Source organism: Talpa europaea, assembly GCF_964194135.1.
Source record: "Talpa europaea genome assembly, chromosome: 9".
In the NCBI taxonomy this organism is placed as follows: Eukaryota; Metazoa; Chordata; class Mammalia; order Eulipotyphla; family Talpidae; genus Talpa; species Talpa europaea.
The window spans coordinates 74127350-74140987 of record NC_140076.1 but is presented as its reverse complement, the minus strand read 5'-3'; the positions used below and the strand labels follow the sequence as shown (position 1 = coordinate 74140987).

The 13638-nt window shown below is 47.0% G+C and overlaps 1 protein-coding gene across 1 annotated transcript; it reads right to left on the bottom strand.

The window, feature by feature from the left end:
- Nucleotides 1-1224: 1224 nt before the first annotated feature.
- BTNL9 (butyrophilin like 9) lies at nucleotides 1225-13052 on the bottom strand (the record flags this gene model as incomplete). The annotated part of the gene is made up of 10 exons (XM_084242387.1): nucleotides 1225-1880; nucleotides 2681-2707; nucleotides 4748-4774; nucleotides 4991-5011; nucleotides 6170-6190; nucleotides 6471-6503; nucleotides 6600-6728; nucleotides 9353-9634; nucleotides 10939-11286; nucleotides 12941-13052. 10 exons carry the CDS (start codon nucleotides 13050-13052, stop codon nucleotides 1225-1227), a joined length of 1656 nt encoding a protein of 551 aa, XP_084098513.1.
- Nucleotides 13053-13638: the final 586 nt, after the last annotated feature.

Sequence of the window (13638 nt, the reverse complement as noted above, 5' to 3'; positions counted from 1 at the left end):
TATGTTCTTTATACCACATGGTATCAGGAGGCAAGTGGTGTAGTATCTGTGTTATATCTGGCAATGTTAACTTCTTTTTTCTTTTTCATATATACATAACACATCACTGTTCATTTTTGTACAGTGCATGCTTGTACGCTTTTTCCTTTCAGGTGTAGTCCACATAAAATCCTCACCACCCATTCATCTGTGAACCATCACCACAGACCTTGAGCTCTTCTCTCACCTGTTTTGATTCCTCTGCCTCCCCATCTCTTGCAGAATGTCTCTGATTTATAGTTGCCTTTCTCACCTTCCCTTCCTCCCTCCCCCTTTCCTTACTCCCTAAGTAAATGAACCCTGTTATTCTTGTTTCTCACTGTGTGTCTGCTTTTGGATCATGACCTGCATTTTCAAGCACATAGGTAAGGACCCATCAACCAAGTCAACCTGATTCTGCCAGGATTTGCTCCATTTGGGGAAACACCAGATGGAGGAGGTGCATAGGATAAGGGGTGTGGGAAGGGAACAGAGCGTCCTTGTACTCTGAACAGCCAGTTCTTCCTAAATCTCCAAGAAGCTCTCTGAGTCCTGTTGTTTTGAGTTTCAATGAAAGCATCATTCCATAGGCACAACTGACTAAGTCTTTGGCCAGTTGTGATTCAACTCAATCTCCAGCCAGTTCTTTCTCCCTGGAGGTTGGGGGGTGGGGCTGAAAATTCCAGTTCTCTGATCTCATAGTTGGTTCCACTGGCAACCAATCCACATCTTTAGGGATTTTCCAAAAATCGTACATTAACATAAATGCAATTATGGTGAGTTTATTGCTTTTGAGGTCACATTCCTTCTAGACATTCTTACAAAATACATATGCAAAAATATATGCAAGGCATGATAACTTTAATCCAACCCAACAAAGTTTCTCCTCACTGTCCTTTCCTCACTCCAATCTCTTTCTCCTCTTTTTTCCTCCAGGCTCCAGGCAACTTCAATATATTTTTACTCATTTGCTCAATTTTACAATACATACAGTTGAGCTTTGACAGTGCCTCTTAAAAAGAAACCACACATATACATGTGCAGATCTACACGGGCAAAGTCCCTCTTTTTGTCCCCCTTATGCTGTGCTGAGACGTTAGCCATTGCTGACATTCTGGCGCACTCATGTTGGGCGTTTGCGCACCAGAGGAAATTGCAGGCCCCAGAAGCCGCCCAGGACCGGTCCCGCGGCCACGAGACAGCCCCTCACGGCAGGCCCAGGGCGCGGTCCGCGGCCTCATAAGGCTGTAGCAAGAAGTCATTGTCGGCCTCATAAGGCTGTAGCAAGAAGTCATTGTCGTTCTCTTCAGACACTTGCGCCCTGACCAGCGGCCGGCAGATGGTGAGCGGATCCGGGTGTTTGCCGCCATCGTGGGCTCTGGGCCTGAAATAGGCGCAGAGCGACCCCGAGAAGGTGTCGGTGAAGGTGAAGATGTGGGAGCCGTCGTTCCCGTTAAAGAAGGACAGCTTCCCCCGGTCACAGTCCAGGAAGATGCCCACGCGCCGGGGCGGCACGCGCAGGGAGAGCGCCACGCGGTGCGGGTCCAGGACGAAGTACTCACAGTGGTTCCACAGCCCCAGCACCCAGTAGCCGCTGGCGGGGCTCAGGCGCGCGGGCCCGGCGCGCGGCACCTCCGCCAGGCAGGCGCCCAGGAACCAGCGGCTGCGGTGGCCCACGTGCACCTCCCAGTAGTGGCAGCCCTGGGAGAAGCGCTCGCGGCTCAGCACGCACGTCTGCTCGGAGAACTGCTGCGGGCCAGCAGCCGCGGGATCCGGGACTTCCGCGCGGGAGAACACGCTCTTGCCGTCCCCGGAGACCTCCAGACTGGGGTGCGCAGAGGCCGGATCCAGGGTCACTTCCACTATGCAGAGTCACGGGGTTAGTGCCCCAGAGAGGATGGTTCTGGGCACCCCAGCTCCCCACCTGTCCTCTCATTCTCCTGGTGGCCTAGTGGGGAATAGTCACCCCCTTCCTCGCCACCACATTGCCCTGGCACTGAAGTGATGGAGAAGTCACTCCTGCGCATTTGAAAGGGAGAGGAATGGCTATTTCTTTTCTGAACTGGAAGGTTCCTAAATTCCATACTAGGTTCCTTGAAGAGCAGAGATAGCAAACAAGATAGGTTTGGGGGTTGGAGGGTGGAGGAGGGCGCTCTTCCCCCATGTCCTGGTCACAGCGAAGGAGCTCCGTAGTGATTCTTAGTCACTCCTGGTCCCATCACCCAGTGTGTCTTAGAGAATATCTCGTGAATTCTGTTCTCTGTTTTACAGCAATTTTGGGGTTTTAAAACTGAAGGGGACTTCTGAGATGATTTGGTCCAACGCACCACTCAAGACATACCCAGTGGATGGATGAGAACCCCCAGGACCCCTTCTGCCAGATGACCTGGAAGTTCCTTACAAACTCTGTATTCTTTCTTGCAAATAGACCCTAACAACCTTCCTCTCAGATGGAAACAAACCTAGTAAGGCCCAGAAAGCTACATGCCAACATGTATACATGTCTTGTTGGGGGGGTGGTGTGTATGTGGGTGACTGTGTATGTGTGTGAGTGTGCAGGCTCAACAACTGGCTCCTGGATAAACCCTTTCTCTACTAGTTTTATCTCTTCTTTGATCCAGCCAACCCAAGTCATTTATCACAATTGTTTGGCTTCAGTTACCTGCATATTTCTGGGCTGCTCTCCACTCTAAAACCAAAAAGAAAGGAAAAATAGGCTTAGAGCTCTGAGTCAGTAATGCTGGAACTCTGAGGGAGACACAAACAAAACAGCTCCATTCCCACCATGACACCTAATGGTGTGGGTCTGTCATGGCATTTTCCTGGGAATTTAGTTTTTTGTAGGGGCCTGGCGTCAGTGCTGGGTTACCCCAAAGCTGCATAGAAGCTGAAATTTTGCTGAGAAAGTACAGAGGTCTTCAACCCTGGTTTTTCAAAAGAATAACTGGTAGAAGTTTAAAAATATATAGCCCTTACATAGAACTTAATTCTATAAAGATTCTCCCTAAATTCACCAACAAATCCAAAGCAATCCCATAAAAAACTTTTGAATTTTTTATGGAAATTTATAAATTCATCCCAACATTTATTTAAATAGGTGCATTAACTTTAAAACAGATATAAAAATGGAGAATTTGTACTTTTGAGTACTATAAAAGCCATTGCAGTACAAGCAATGCAGTATAAACAGGGGGCCAACAGACAGGTCCGTCTAGACGTGGGAATGGAGTTTGCACTGACTTTCACATATTGATGGAGAAATCTCAGTGGCACAGTACATGGAACTGGGCAAACTGAATTTCCATATATATGTGTATTTCTTCATATATATGGAGAAAAATCATCAGATTCTCACCTAATTCCATACATAGTGAATTTCAGATGAACTAAGAACTACAATAATACAAATTGAATAGAAGAAAACATAAGAGAATATCTTTGTGACCTAAGTGTGAAGAAAGGTTTCTTCAACAAAATTTAATACACACAAACTATAAGGTAAAAATTTGATGAATTAGTTTATCAAAATTAATGATTTCTTTTCAATAGTGTGCATGATATTTATATATATAATATCAATATATTACTATATATACACATATAATTATATATAGTAATTATGTTATAATTATATTGTTATATATACACCAATTATATATTATAAGTATGTATTATATAAATACAAATAAACAAGCACTAATGACAAATCACATGTAGTTAATAATGTATTACAAGTAATATATCAATAGTTACATATATTGTAATTTTAATATGTCTCTCCTGTGAGTCAATAAGAAAAGATAGTAACCTCATGTGAAAGAGGACATGAATGAACTGGCAGTGTTCAGAAGAGGAAGTCCCAAGAGCCAACCAGCATGGATATGTCAAGCTTCCTGCTGTTCAGAGGCGTACTCAGAAAAAGAACAGTGAGAAACACTCCTCCCTATTGACTGACGTGTAGAAAGCTGGCACATGCGGGAATGTGGGCATAGGGAACCTCCATGTTCTGCCAATGGCAGGATGGGGGTGCTGCCTTCAGGGGTTCCTCTATCCCACTTAGTGACATGTCCACCATGGGCCAGCAATTCCCATTCTGAATATACGTCCCAGAGAAATCTTCACAGAGGGCTAGAAGGCGATGAGCTTAAGGCTGTGGGGGTGTGGATTTGGAGGCAGGCTGGACATCTACCCAGGAAAAGGGGGGACTACACTGTAGCCTGGAGCGGGAAGGTGACAGGGCACATGTGGCGCAGGAATGCACATTACAACAGTGATAAGTGAGAAAAGGAAGAGATAGCATGAGACTGTAAATGCCATTTTCACAAATTAAAATCCACATGCACAAAAGAGAAATTTGCATCTTGCAAAAATACTTACAAAATAAAGATACACATTACACTTTCTTTGTTGGAAGGGAGGAAAGTATGGTGAGAAACAGTTACAACAGGGTAACATGTCCGCTGCAGACCCATGAGTCAGAGTCTTTGAGGGTGGGCACTAGGTGATTTTGATGCACAAACACTGGTTTACAGTGTGCTTGTACCTCAGGCCAATATCAAAATAAACACAAAAGTAAAATTGGAATATTACCCTACTAAGTGACATAAATTATCACGTGTCATGGGGGACTGTGGAATAAGCCAGAATGAAGGTGATTGGTTAATCCGAGGAAGTGACTGTAATGCTGAGAGGTAAAGTAGATAGTGGGAAGGAAGTGGGCTTCACTCACCAGCCTGGCCTTCAGTCCTTCTCCAGTCTGAAGCAGGCAAGGAAATACAGAATTAGAACACCAGGTTCCTCCAACCCTGCTTACATGTGCCCCCTGCCACTACCCCCTATCTCCTGCCACCCGCATGGCCTGTAGGGTCCCACCCCGAGCATCATACCTGGTTGGGAGATGAGAAGAACATATGAGAATAATCACATGATAAAAAGTTCACAAGAAGAAATGGTTCTAAGAGGGATCACTTACCAAGCTCTGTCTGAAGCTTCCCTATGAGAACAACACACAGAGAAGTCATTAGCCTTCAGATGAGTGGAACCATTTTCTCAAAGCACTTAGGCCACTGGGAAGACTTCCTTAGTCTTAATACACCATTCACCCCAATCCCATCCTTGCCTCTGCATGCCCATCTGCAGGATTCGTATGGCCCATCCTATTCTTTGCTCTAAGGCAGAAATCTGCATATGGCTGAGAGGGAAAACAGATTTTGGTAGTGTGGGTACTCTTGCCAGGGTTCTGGTTTTGTTTGGATGATACTGCTCATTTGCCCTGAAAGCATAAACTTTCCTGGGGAGAAAGTCCTGCCTAAGTCCAGGAACTGGGCAGAGGCTGCATGAGCCTTAGGGTCACCTACTGAGTACACTGTTTAAGGGATTGGGAGGACATTGCATAGAATTATTTATATTGGCTGAATACCAAGTACTCTGACATATTGCCACTAGAACTGCATTCCTTTCTACCCTCCAACCTATATCATCTAATACAAGGAAATGTTTCTGAGAAACACTCTATCCTAGTTCCTGCTATGGTGTTAATGATTTATATGACTGTTGTTTTGTTTGTTTTTTCCGGGGGGGGGGGACTAGGTACACTCTAAGACAAGCTCATGTTTTTTTTCTGCAGTTTTACTGGGGAAGACAAGGTGGTTCTTGAGCTCTGTTCCCCACTCAGGTAGCCTTCTCTTTTACTTTCTCCCTTTTTTTTGCATTCACTCTCCCTCCTCCGTATAAACATACCCACTCTGTGGTTTCAATGTATTGACTTTCCCTGGAGAAAAGAGTGAATCTTTGGTGTAGATTAAAGGTATTATTCTTCCCCGTGAAATTCACATTAAAGAGAGAAGGACATCCCAGGAAGATAATCTAGAGGGAGTAGACATTTACTAGTGTAATTATACCTAACTATTCCAAGTTGCAAGGACAAGAGAGGCAGGGTCTGTCCCGAGGGTCTCAGGGCAGACCTCTTTGACAGCTGCATAGAAATCCATATGAAGTGAAGAAGTGCAGGGCACACAGGGGTGGGTTTAGAATGAAACCCTTGCCATTCATGGCTCTCCAAAGGCTCCAAGGGGAGCCTATAATCATTGAACCCCTTCTTTCATTGCACTAGTTTGCAGCCAGTGCTGTGCATGTGGTACTCAGAACTTACCTAGCTGTGCTGTGAGTTTCTCTGCAGAAGGAAGAAAAAAAGAGGTAATTTCTGTCAATGACCACCAGGGCCTTTCTCTCTGAATGCACAGACCCAGGCCTTGGTGCCCTGGGAAGCCGAGGGGCTCAAAGGCAGAAGCAGAAGAGCAAACCTATGTAGTATCCCTCTGGAATCTGCTCCCAAGACTCCTCACCACCACCCCCAGCCCCACCTGAAAGTCTGACTTTCTTGACCCAGTGGGCTCCCTTCTGCTAGTCAGGGGTATAAGGGTGTGGGTAGAGAGCTTCCCTCTCCTGCTTACCTTTGTCCTTCTCTGTCTGCTTCTTCAACTTTTCTGAAAGGAAGAAGGAACGGGAGAGGTCCTGAGTGGGTGTGCTCCCCAGCCTGTTTCCCTCCTCCCGCCTCACCAGCTGGTCAAACAGCTTCTCACCTTGGGATTTCCGTTGCTTCTGAAAGAAGTACAGCAGCAGTGTGGTGAGGAGAGCCAGAAGGAACGGCAGGCCCACCAGCGTGCCCAGGAAAGCTCTCTTCCAGGGGGACGTTTCTGGTAAAAATACATCTGGAAAACATCGCACAGGGAATTGTCTGCATTCAGGCACCACTAAACACTAAGTGACTAAACTATTCTGACACACGCACCTGAATACCTGCCCTCTGGGCCCCACAACAGCAGGAGAGCTACTTTGCTGAACCCCAGAAATAGCAGTGAACTTGAACTTGCTCAGAAAGGGGAAAGGACTCCAAACTGAAGGATGTGAAAGAAGAGCTGCTGGGCCACACCAAGTCTCCAGCTTAGAATACTGTGCCCAAGGCTCGACTCCCTCTACTTCTCCCTGTTCTTGGCCTATTCCTGAAGGACAAGAGACTCCAGGTGTCAGGTTGGCATCCGAAACCTGTCACTGCTCTTCCCCTCACAGTTGAATCCAATCATCATCTCAGCTTCTTGACAACACTTGGCTCCTACTTCTCAGCACACCCTTGGGAGCACTGCTAGCACAGCCAGCTGGGGGCTGACTGAGAGCTCCCCGTTTCCTCCCCTGGCTGCCAGGGAGGGGTCTGCCTGAGGTGGGATGTGTACACACAGTGAAGAAATATGGGCACAAAATGGGGAGTAAACTTTCAGAGATGCTGGTGGCAGTTTCAGAGAATTTGTGTCTGTTGAACATAATTATAAAAATTGTTGCTTTTGTAAAAAAAATATTTTCTTTTTTTACTAGGGTAAAATATACATAACGTCAAACGTGACATCCTAATGTTTTAGGGGTACAGTTCAGTGACATTAAGCATGTTCACGTGGCGATGGTTCCCCAGGCCAACTCCAGAACTCATCTTTCCAAATTGAAACTCTGTACCCACTAAACACCAACCTCCCTCCCCTCCCCACCACTATTTTCCCCCTCCTGGTTCTGGTGACTTCTATTCTACTTCCCTTCTTAACTACTCTAGATACTGCCTATAAGTGGAATCAGACAATATGCTGTCCTGTGTCTCACTTGGTATAGTGAGTCCTTTTTTTTTTTTTTTTAAATTTCTTAGCACTATGCTTTTATTATCTGTATGAAAGTCTTGGGTTAATTGAAAGACAGTGGACTGATTGGCCCTTCACCCCAGATGGCTTGTGAAAGCACTGATCCAGTGGTCAAGTGCAAGGGCTCAGGATCCAGGGCCTCCCTGGCCTGCTGCCCTTGACCTTGATCTTCTGGTCCAGCCTCTGTCCTGTTTCTCCAATAACCACACAATTTGCACTTGCTCTTCCTTCTACCTGAGAGCCCTCCCTGCAGATATCTATGTGAATCATACACTTTGTGAAGAATAAATACAATTTAAAAAGGAAAAATATGGATTTTCCTTGGGCAAAAAGGGGAAGAGAGGGCCTCCCCTGGTGGCACAGGTGGTTGAGCACCTCATTGTGAAGCTGTCCGCAGCCTCTGCAGCGCCAGTTTGATCCTGGCCGGCCAGCGAGGGTCCCACATGGTGCCACAGACCTCTCCTGTCTTGCCCGCTGATCCCCTCAGCAGGGTATTTCATCAGTCTGCCTGTTCTGTTCCCTGCTCTGTCTCTGGTTGATCCTCTCACCCTCCTGCGCATCTGGCCTGCACCCTTGTTCTTGTATAAATGAATAAATAAATCTTTAAAAAAAGGGGAGGGGGAAGAGAACTCCTCTTCCTCTTCCCTTTCTTAGAGCAGTTCCTTTAGAAAATCTGTCAATCCTTTCTCTGCACCATTGAGATGTGTGTATATCTTCTGAAAAGCTAAATAAGCTTCCTGCTAGCTTTACAAATTAAGAATACTTTCCTTCAGAAACCCAGACCCAAATCTTTGAAATGTGAACATCAAAAGAGAAAGCCCTCCTGTCTCCATGTATGCTGGGGTGTAACAGACACTGCCTCCAGTGCAAACCCAGCGCTAGTCAGAGATTTGAGATTTTTTTTTTCCTTTACATAAAGACATTTAGCTAACACACCAATCAAGGTGAAATTCAGATGAAGTTTGTTGTGACATATGGTGCTGCCAAGCCCTCTAATCTGAAAACAAATCATTGCTTATAAGGATGGGATTTCTTTCTGCCATCCTAATGATTGATTTGGACTGATGAGGAAATTGGTTGGGTTTGTCCTCAAGTGTTAAAGCAATTAGAGCCACAAATGTTAAACCCTTCCATGGTGCCTCTATACTAAGACTTTGATCCTAGATAATGGCCTCACCTTCAATTCATTGCCTAACCACCTTCTCCCTCACCCACCAAGCGCATCCACACCCAGCCCAGCCTAGGCACCCTTCCCAGCTTCTTTCTTCTCTGCGGCACCTACCACCTAACACATAGTGTCATTCACTCTTTTGTGTCTGTCTCCTCCTCTGGAATGTCAGCCTCAGGGCAGGGGCTTTGGGTACTTGGTGGGTGCTCAGTAAATGTTATTTGAGGGATGAAATGAGGAACACATGGACTCTCATGAGGATCTTAATAAGTAGAATTTCTGGGTTTTAGTGAATTACCATTTGGATTGTCAGTTAGACTCTTAATAAGCTCCTGATATCCAAATTGATGACTTTTCAGGAGTCATGGACAGCCCACCCCATACACAAACAGACCCCAGGACCTGTGTGCCCTTACAGATGCCTGGAGACAAGGGACATGGAAAATGTGATGGCCAGGGAGATGAGGGTGGACTGGCACCCACTGACCTGCGATCTGGATCACGAACTCTTTCTTCTGGACCAGGAGGGGGTTCTGGATGGAGCAGGACACATTGCTGTGGGACCCCCTTTTGATGACCACAGAAGTTTCCAGACTGAACAAGCCCCTGGTATCCGGGATGATGGCTTCTGTCTCTGGAGGCAGGCACTGTCCTTGATGGTTTCTCCACTGAGCCTTGGGCTTGGGGTACCAGCCACTGGAGCTACACCTCAGCTGAATGCCTCCTTCCTTGAAGCCCTCAAGAGACATGTGAGGGTCCTCACCCAGCCCTGGGTGGCAGGCAGGGTGGGAAAGAGCAGAAGTTTTACATGAAGTTTATGCCACCATTCACCCTTCACATCACCACAAGGTGCTGCTGTGATTCCTCTTAAAATACATGTGGGTTCATGTCCCACCCCCCCACTGTGGACTGTAAATAGCAGTTATAGAGGTGGCAGTAGGATGTGGGGACAGTACTATCCATGAGGGACACCTGGAAATGGGGGATGGGGGACATTTGGCTGGGAAAAGCTACAGGTACTTTGTTATATTATGCGAGGGACAGTCCCTCTAGAATGAAGAGTAATTCCACCCCAAATTTCAATAGATTCTCATCTCTTTCTCTCGAATCCCACTAGAACTTGAGAGCCTGTTATAAGCACCCCTTTATCTCCCTGTACTTGTGGAATTAGTTTTATATTTTGAATAAGCAAAATATTAATAGGGTTTATATGTTAATACTGTAAAAAAATGTATGTCAGGAAAGTCCAGACCTTTGCTCTCTCCACCCCACTGCACCCTCCCCTCTCTTAGGTAACCAGTTTCATTGGTTTCTAGCATATTCTCTGTTTCTTTTGTGCATTGTTTCTCCCTTCTTACACAAAAGTTTGCAGGTTATAGAACCTCTTTGGCATCTTACTTTTTTCGTTCCTATTGCTGCTCCTCATTCTTCCAGCTGTGCAGTGTGCATCTGCCTCCCTCCCGCCCCCCGCCCCCCCCCCTCAGGTGTGAGGACTTTACTCAGCCCACACCTGCACATTTGGGGAGTTTCCATTGTTTTACAATGACAAATAATGCTACAGGGACTGACTTATATGCCCGCCTTTACCACACAAGCCGCGGGAGGTACATGGAGGATGTGTCCCGAGGGCTGGGCCTGGCCTGTCACAGGGCAGAGGCACAGGTGGTGTGTTTAGCTGCCTGCAAGGTTCTCAGGCACCAGAGCTTCAGACTCCAGCAATGCCGTGCAGAGTGCAGTGCTTGCCTGCCCACAGCTCCACCAAGAATGTGTGGGCAAATTTTTAAATGTTTGATAATCTTCGATTAAAAAAGTATGTCAATGTAGCATTAATTTGCCTTTCTTTCATTTTAAGTAAAAGTAATCATTTTATATATTTAAGGATCATCTGGATATCTTTTTTTAGTGAAGATTTCGTTTGCTCATTTTTTAGTGGATCTTTCTTTTTAAACATTTAAAGGAATTAAAGATCCTCTCCCTTTCTCTGTGCTTCGCTAGCTACTCATGGGCAAAGCAGCTCTATTCAAGGGGACGCTACTCTCCACCTCCCCTGTTGGCCCTGGGCAGCTCCCGCACCTGCCACCTCCAGCTCCCACAGAGCTTCCGCAGAGAAGCGGCCCGAGAGGAAGCGGCACCCGTAGGCCCCCTCGTCCTCCGGGATGACGCTGTGAAGATGCAGGATCACGCTGCCCTCTGCGATGTCGTGGGTGATGAGTTGGGTCCTGTTCTGGAACTGCGCTAGCTGCCGGCCGTGCGGCTCCTGGCCCTCCTGGTACAGGTGCACCACCTCGGAGGCCCGGCTGCGGAACCAGAGGATCTCCATGTGCTCGGCGTCCTGGTACGGCGACAGGTGGCACGGGAACTCCACATCCTCCCCGACGTGCGCCAGGATGGACTCCCCGGGGCCGACCACCTTGACCTCCTCTACGAGGAGGAGCCAGAACAAGGGCTAAAATCAGCTTTTCTGAATATAAGACTTCATCACGTTCCTTTGCAGCTCAGGAATCGGCAGTAAGCCATTTAAATGAGGAAGGTGACACACTCTCTAGGACAATCTTGAATGAGTAGTTGTCATTAAAAAAGTGAACGCGCCAGATTGAAAAGTGCACAGGGAACAGATACAGTGCGTGCTGTTGGGCTGAACCAACCAGCTGCAAATGTTACTTTGGGGATATTTAAATATGGTCAGGACATTAAATGAAATAGAATTTTTGACCTCTCCCCTGCCTGCACCCCCCCCAAATCCCAGTAAGTCTGAAAAAATGTTTATACTATATTCTTATTTTACTATAAAATGCATATTTGCATAAATGCTCAGAGAAAAGATCTGATAGAAGACAGATCAATTTCTCCATAATGAGAATAGAAGTTTTATTATTTTTACTTTGTCTGATTTTCTATTTTTTCATAACGTACACGTACAACTTCTGTAATAACAGAGGGTATTAAAATGACCTACAGGGGCTCCCTGTTTCATTAGTTTTCTAGCTAAAATCCTGCTTTGGGGATTTCTATTCATGAGGATCTTTAGTTTGCTCCTCTTCCTCAGCGGTGTCTCCTTGTGGCCCTCTTCCACAGAAGCGTTTGTCTTCTGCAGTTTCCACAAGAGTTGCTGTTTCTGTGGCAGTGCCTCTTTTTTCAGAAAAAGCAAATTACTCTTGTGTTTTTGCCTGCTAACTGACATGTCCTCACTCTTCTCCCTGGCTTTTGTGTCCTTCCTTTCCCTCCTTTAAAGCTCTCCCTCCATGGGTTCCTCTCATTCCTTCACTTGAGACCCCTTTTTGCTGCTGGGTGAAGCCCCAAACATTTCCTACAATCTTTCCTCTCTAGCTTCTCTTCAGCAGCCCCACCCCACACCTGCTGCCTGCCTTCTCCCTGGGCACGCACTCCACCTGTCCTCTTCCTGCAGAGTGTGAGTCCTGCAAGGCTCTGCTCAAACTGTGTCTCCACTCTGTGGTTCTCCTTGGTTTTCCAGAAAAAGCAAATTATTCTCTCAGCTGGGCTCCCAAGCCTTTGGGCACATTTCCCTTGCAGCTGGGGCCACACAGAGCTGCACATCTGTTAATATCACATCTGTCCTTCTCTCTTGACCATGAGCTGCTTGAAGGCTGTGCCTCGTCACCATGGAATTCCTATTTCAAGCTTAGGGAACTGCACTTGCATAATCACTTTATGCTCTATGTTGGCAGCTTTTTTCATGATGGATGATAGACCTGAAGGCCTTACTACATTTTGGAAGCATGGTGTATATGCAGAAGTGGAGTCAACTGGTTCAGCCCAAGACAGACCCATACTGGTACTGGTATTCTTCTGCTATGTCCCTGTTGTGCCTGGGGTTTTTGGGATTGTGGGACATGTGTAAGGGGTGCTGGGTGGCTGGAGAGATGGTGGGGGAGAGCTGTATGTGGGACTGGGTGGTACTCTGGGGGCTGTGGCTCTTCAACAACTGCAATGGAAATCTTGTATCTTAGCACCTGGCCTGCATGATACAGGCTACCTGGGAGCACCTGGCAGGAGGGCTGGGTGAAAGCAGGTATGCTTAGGTCCTGGTTGATAGGCTACAGGTCAGGTACACTACCTGGGTTCAGCCTCCCAGGCTGGAAGAGGAGGAGGAGGTGGGTGAAGAAGAAGAGACGGCTGGGCAGAGGCACTCGCTGGGGGGAGTCCAGGGTGACTGGGAAATCCACCATCTCCTCCGCAGTGGTAGCCACCTGGAGGGGGACAAAAAGATGCCAGAGAGACACGGGAAAGATGGAACTTGGCCCATCAACCCTGAGGACACTTTTGTGCCTCAGTTGATTATTTGGTTTGTTTGTTTCTACCAGTCCCAGTGCCTGCTTTCTTTTAAGCCATAGTGGGGGAGTGAGAGCTACTTCTAATTTTCCAGCTATGGCTGCTAATGGCTCCACTGGCCTTGCTGGGACTCACAGAGCTACTGCGAGGGGGCAGGGTTGAAGGGTCCCAGAGGAAGCGGTTTCTGAATTTTGTATTGTTTAGAGCCAGGAATAGAGTCACACATTGTGTGGGGGCTCAGTAGGATTTAGTGATTTCCCCTAACAAAGGGAAATCTATAAGCACTTCCAGATGCATTTTCATTCCCATTACCCTGCCTTGCTTCCACTTCCCTTTGGCCTGGAACATCAGGTCCACAGAAGAGAGGAACAAACACAGAGTTCTGACCTCTCAGAAGTGGGAGGCATGCCTGGCAGCTGCCTGCCAACAGCAACCACCCCTGGGCCTCCTCCCTCCAGCACCCAGGCTTCAGGTGGACCATCC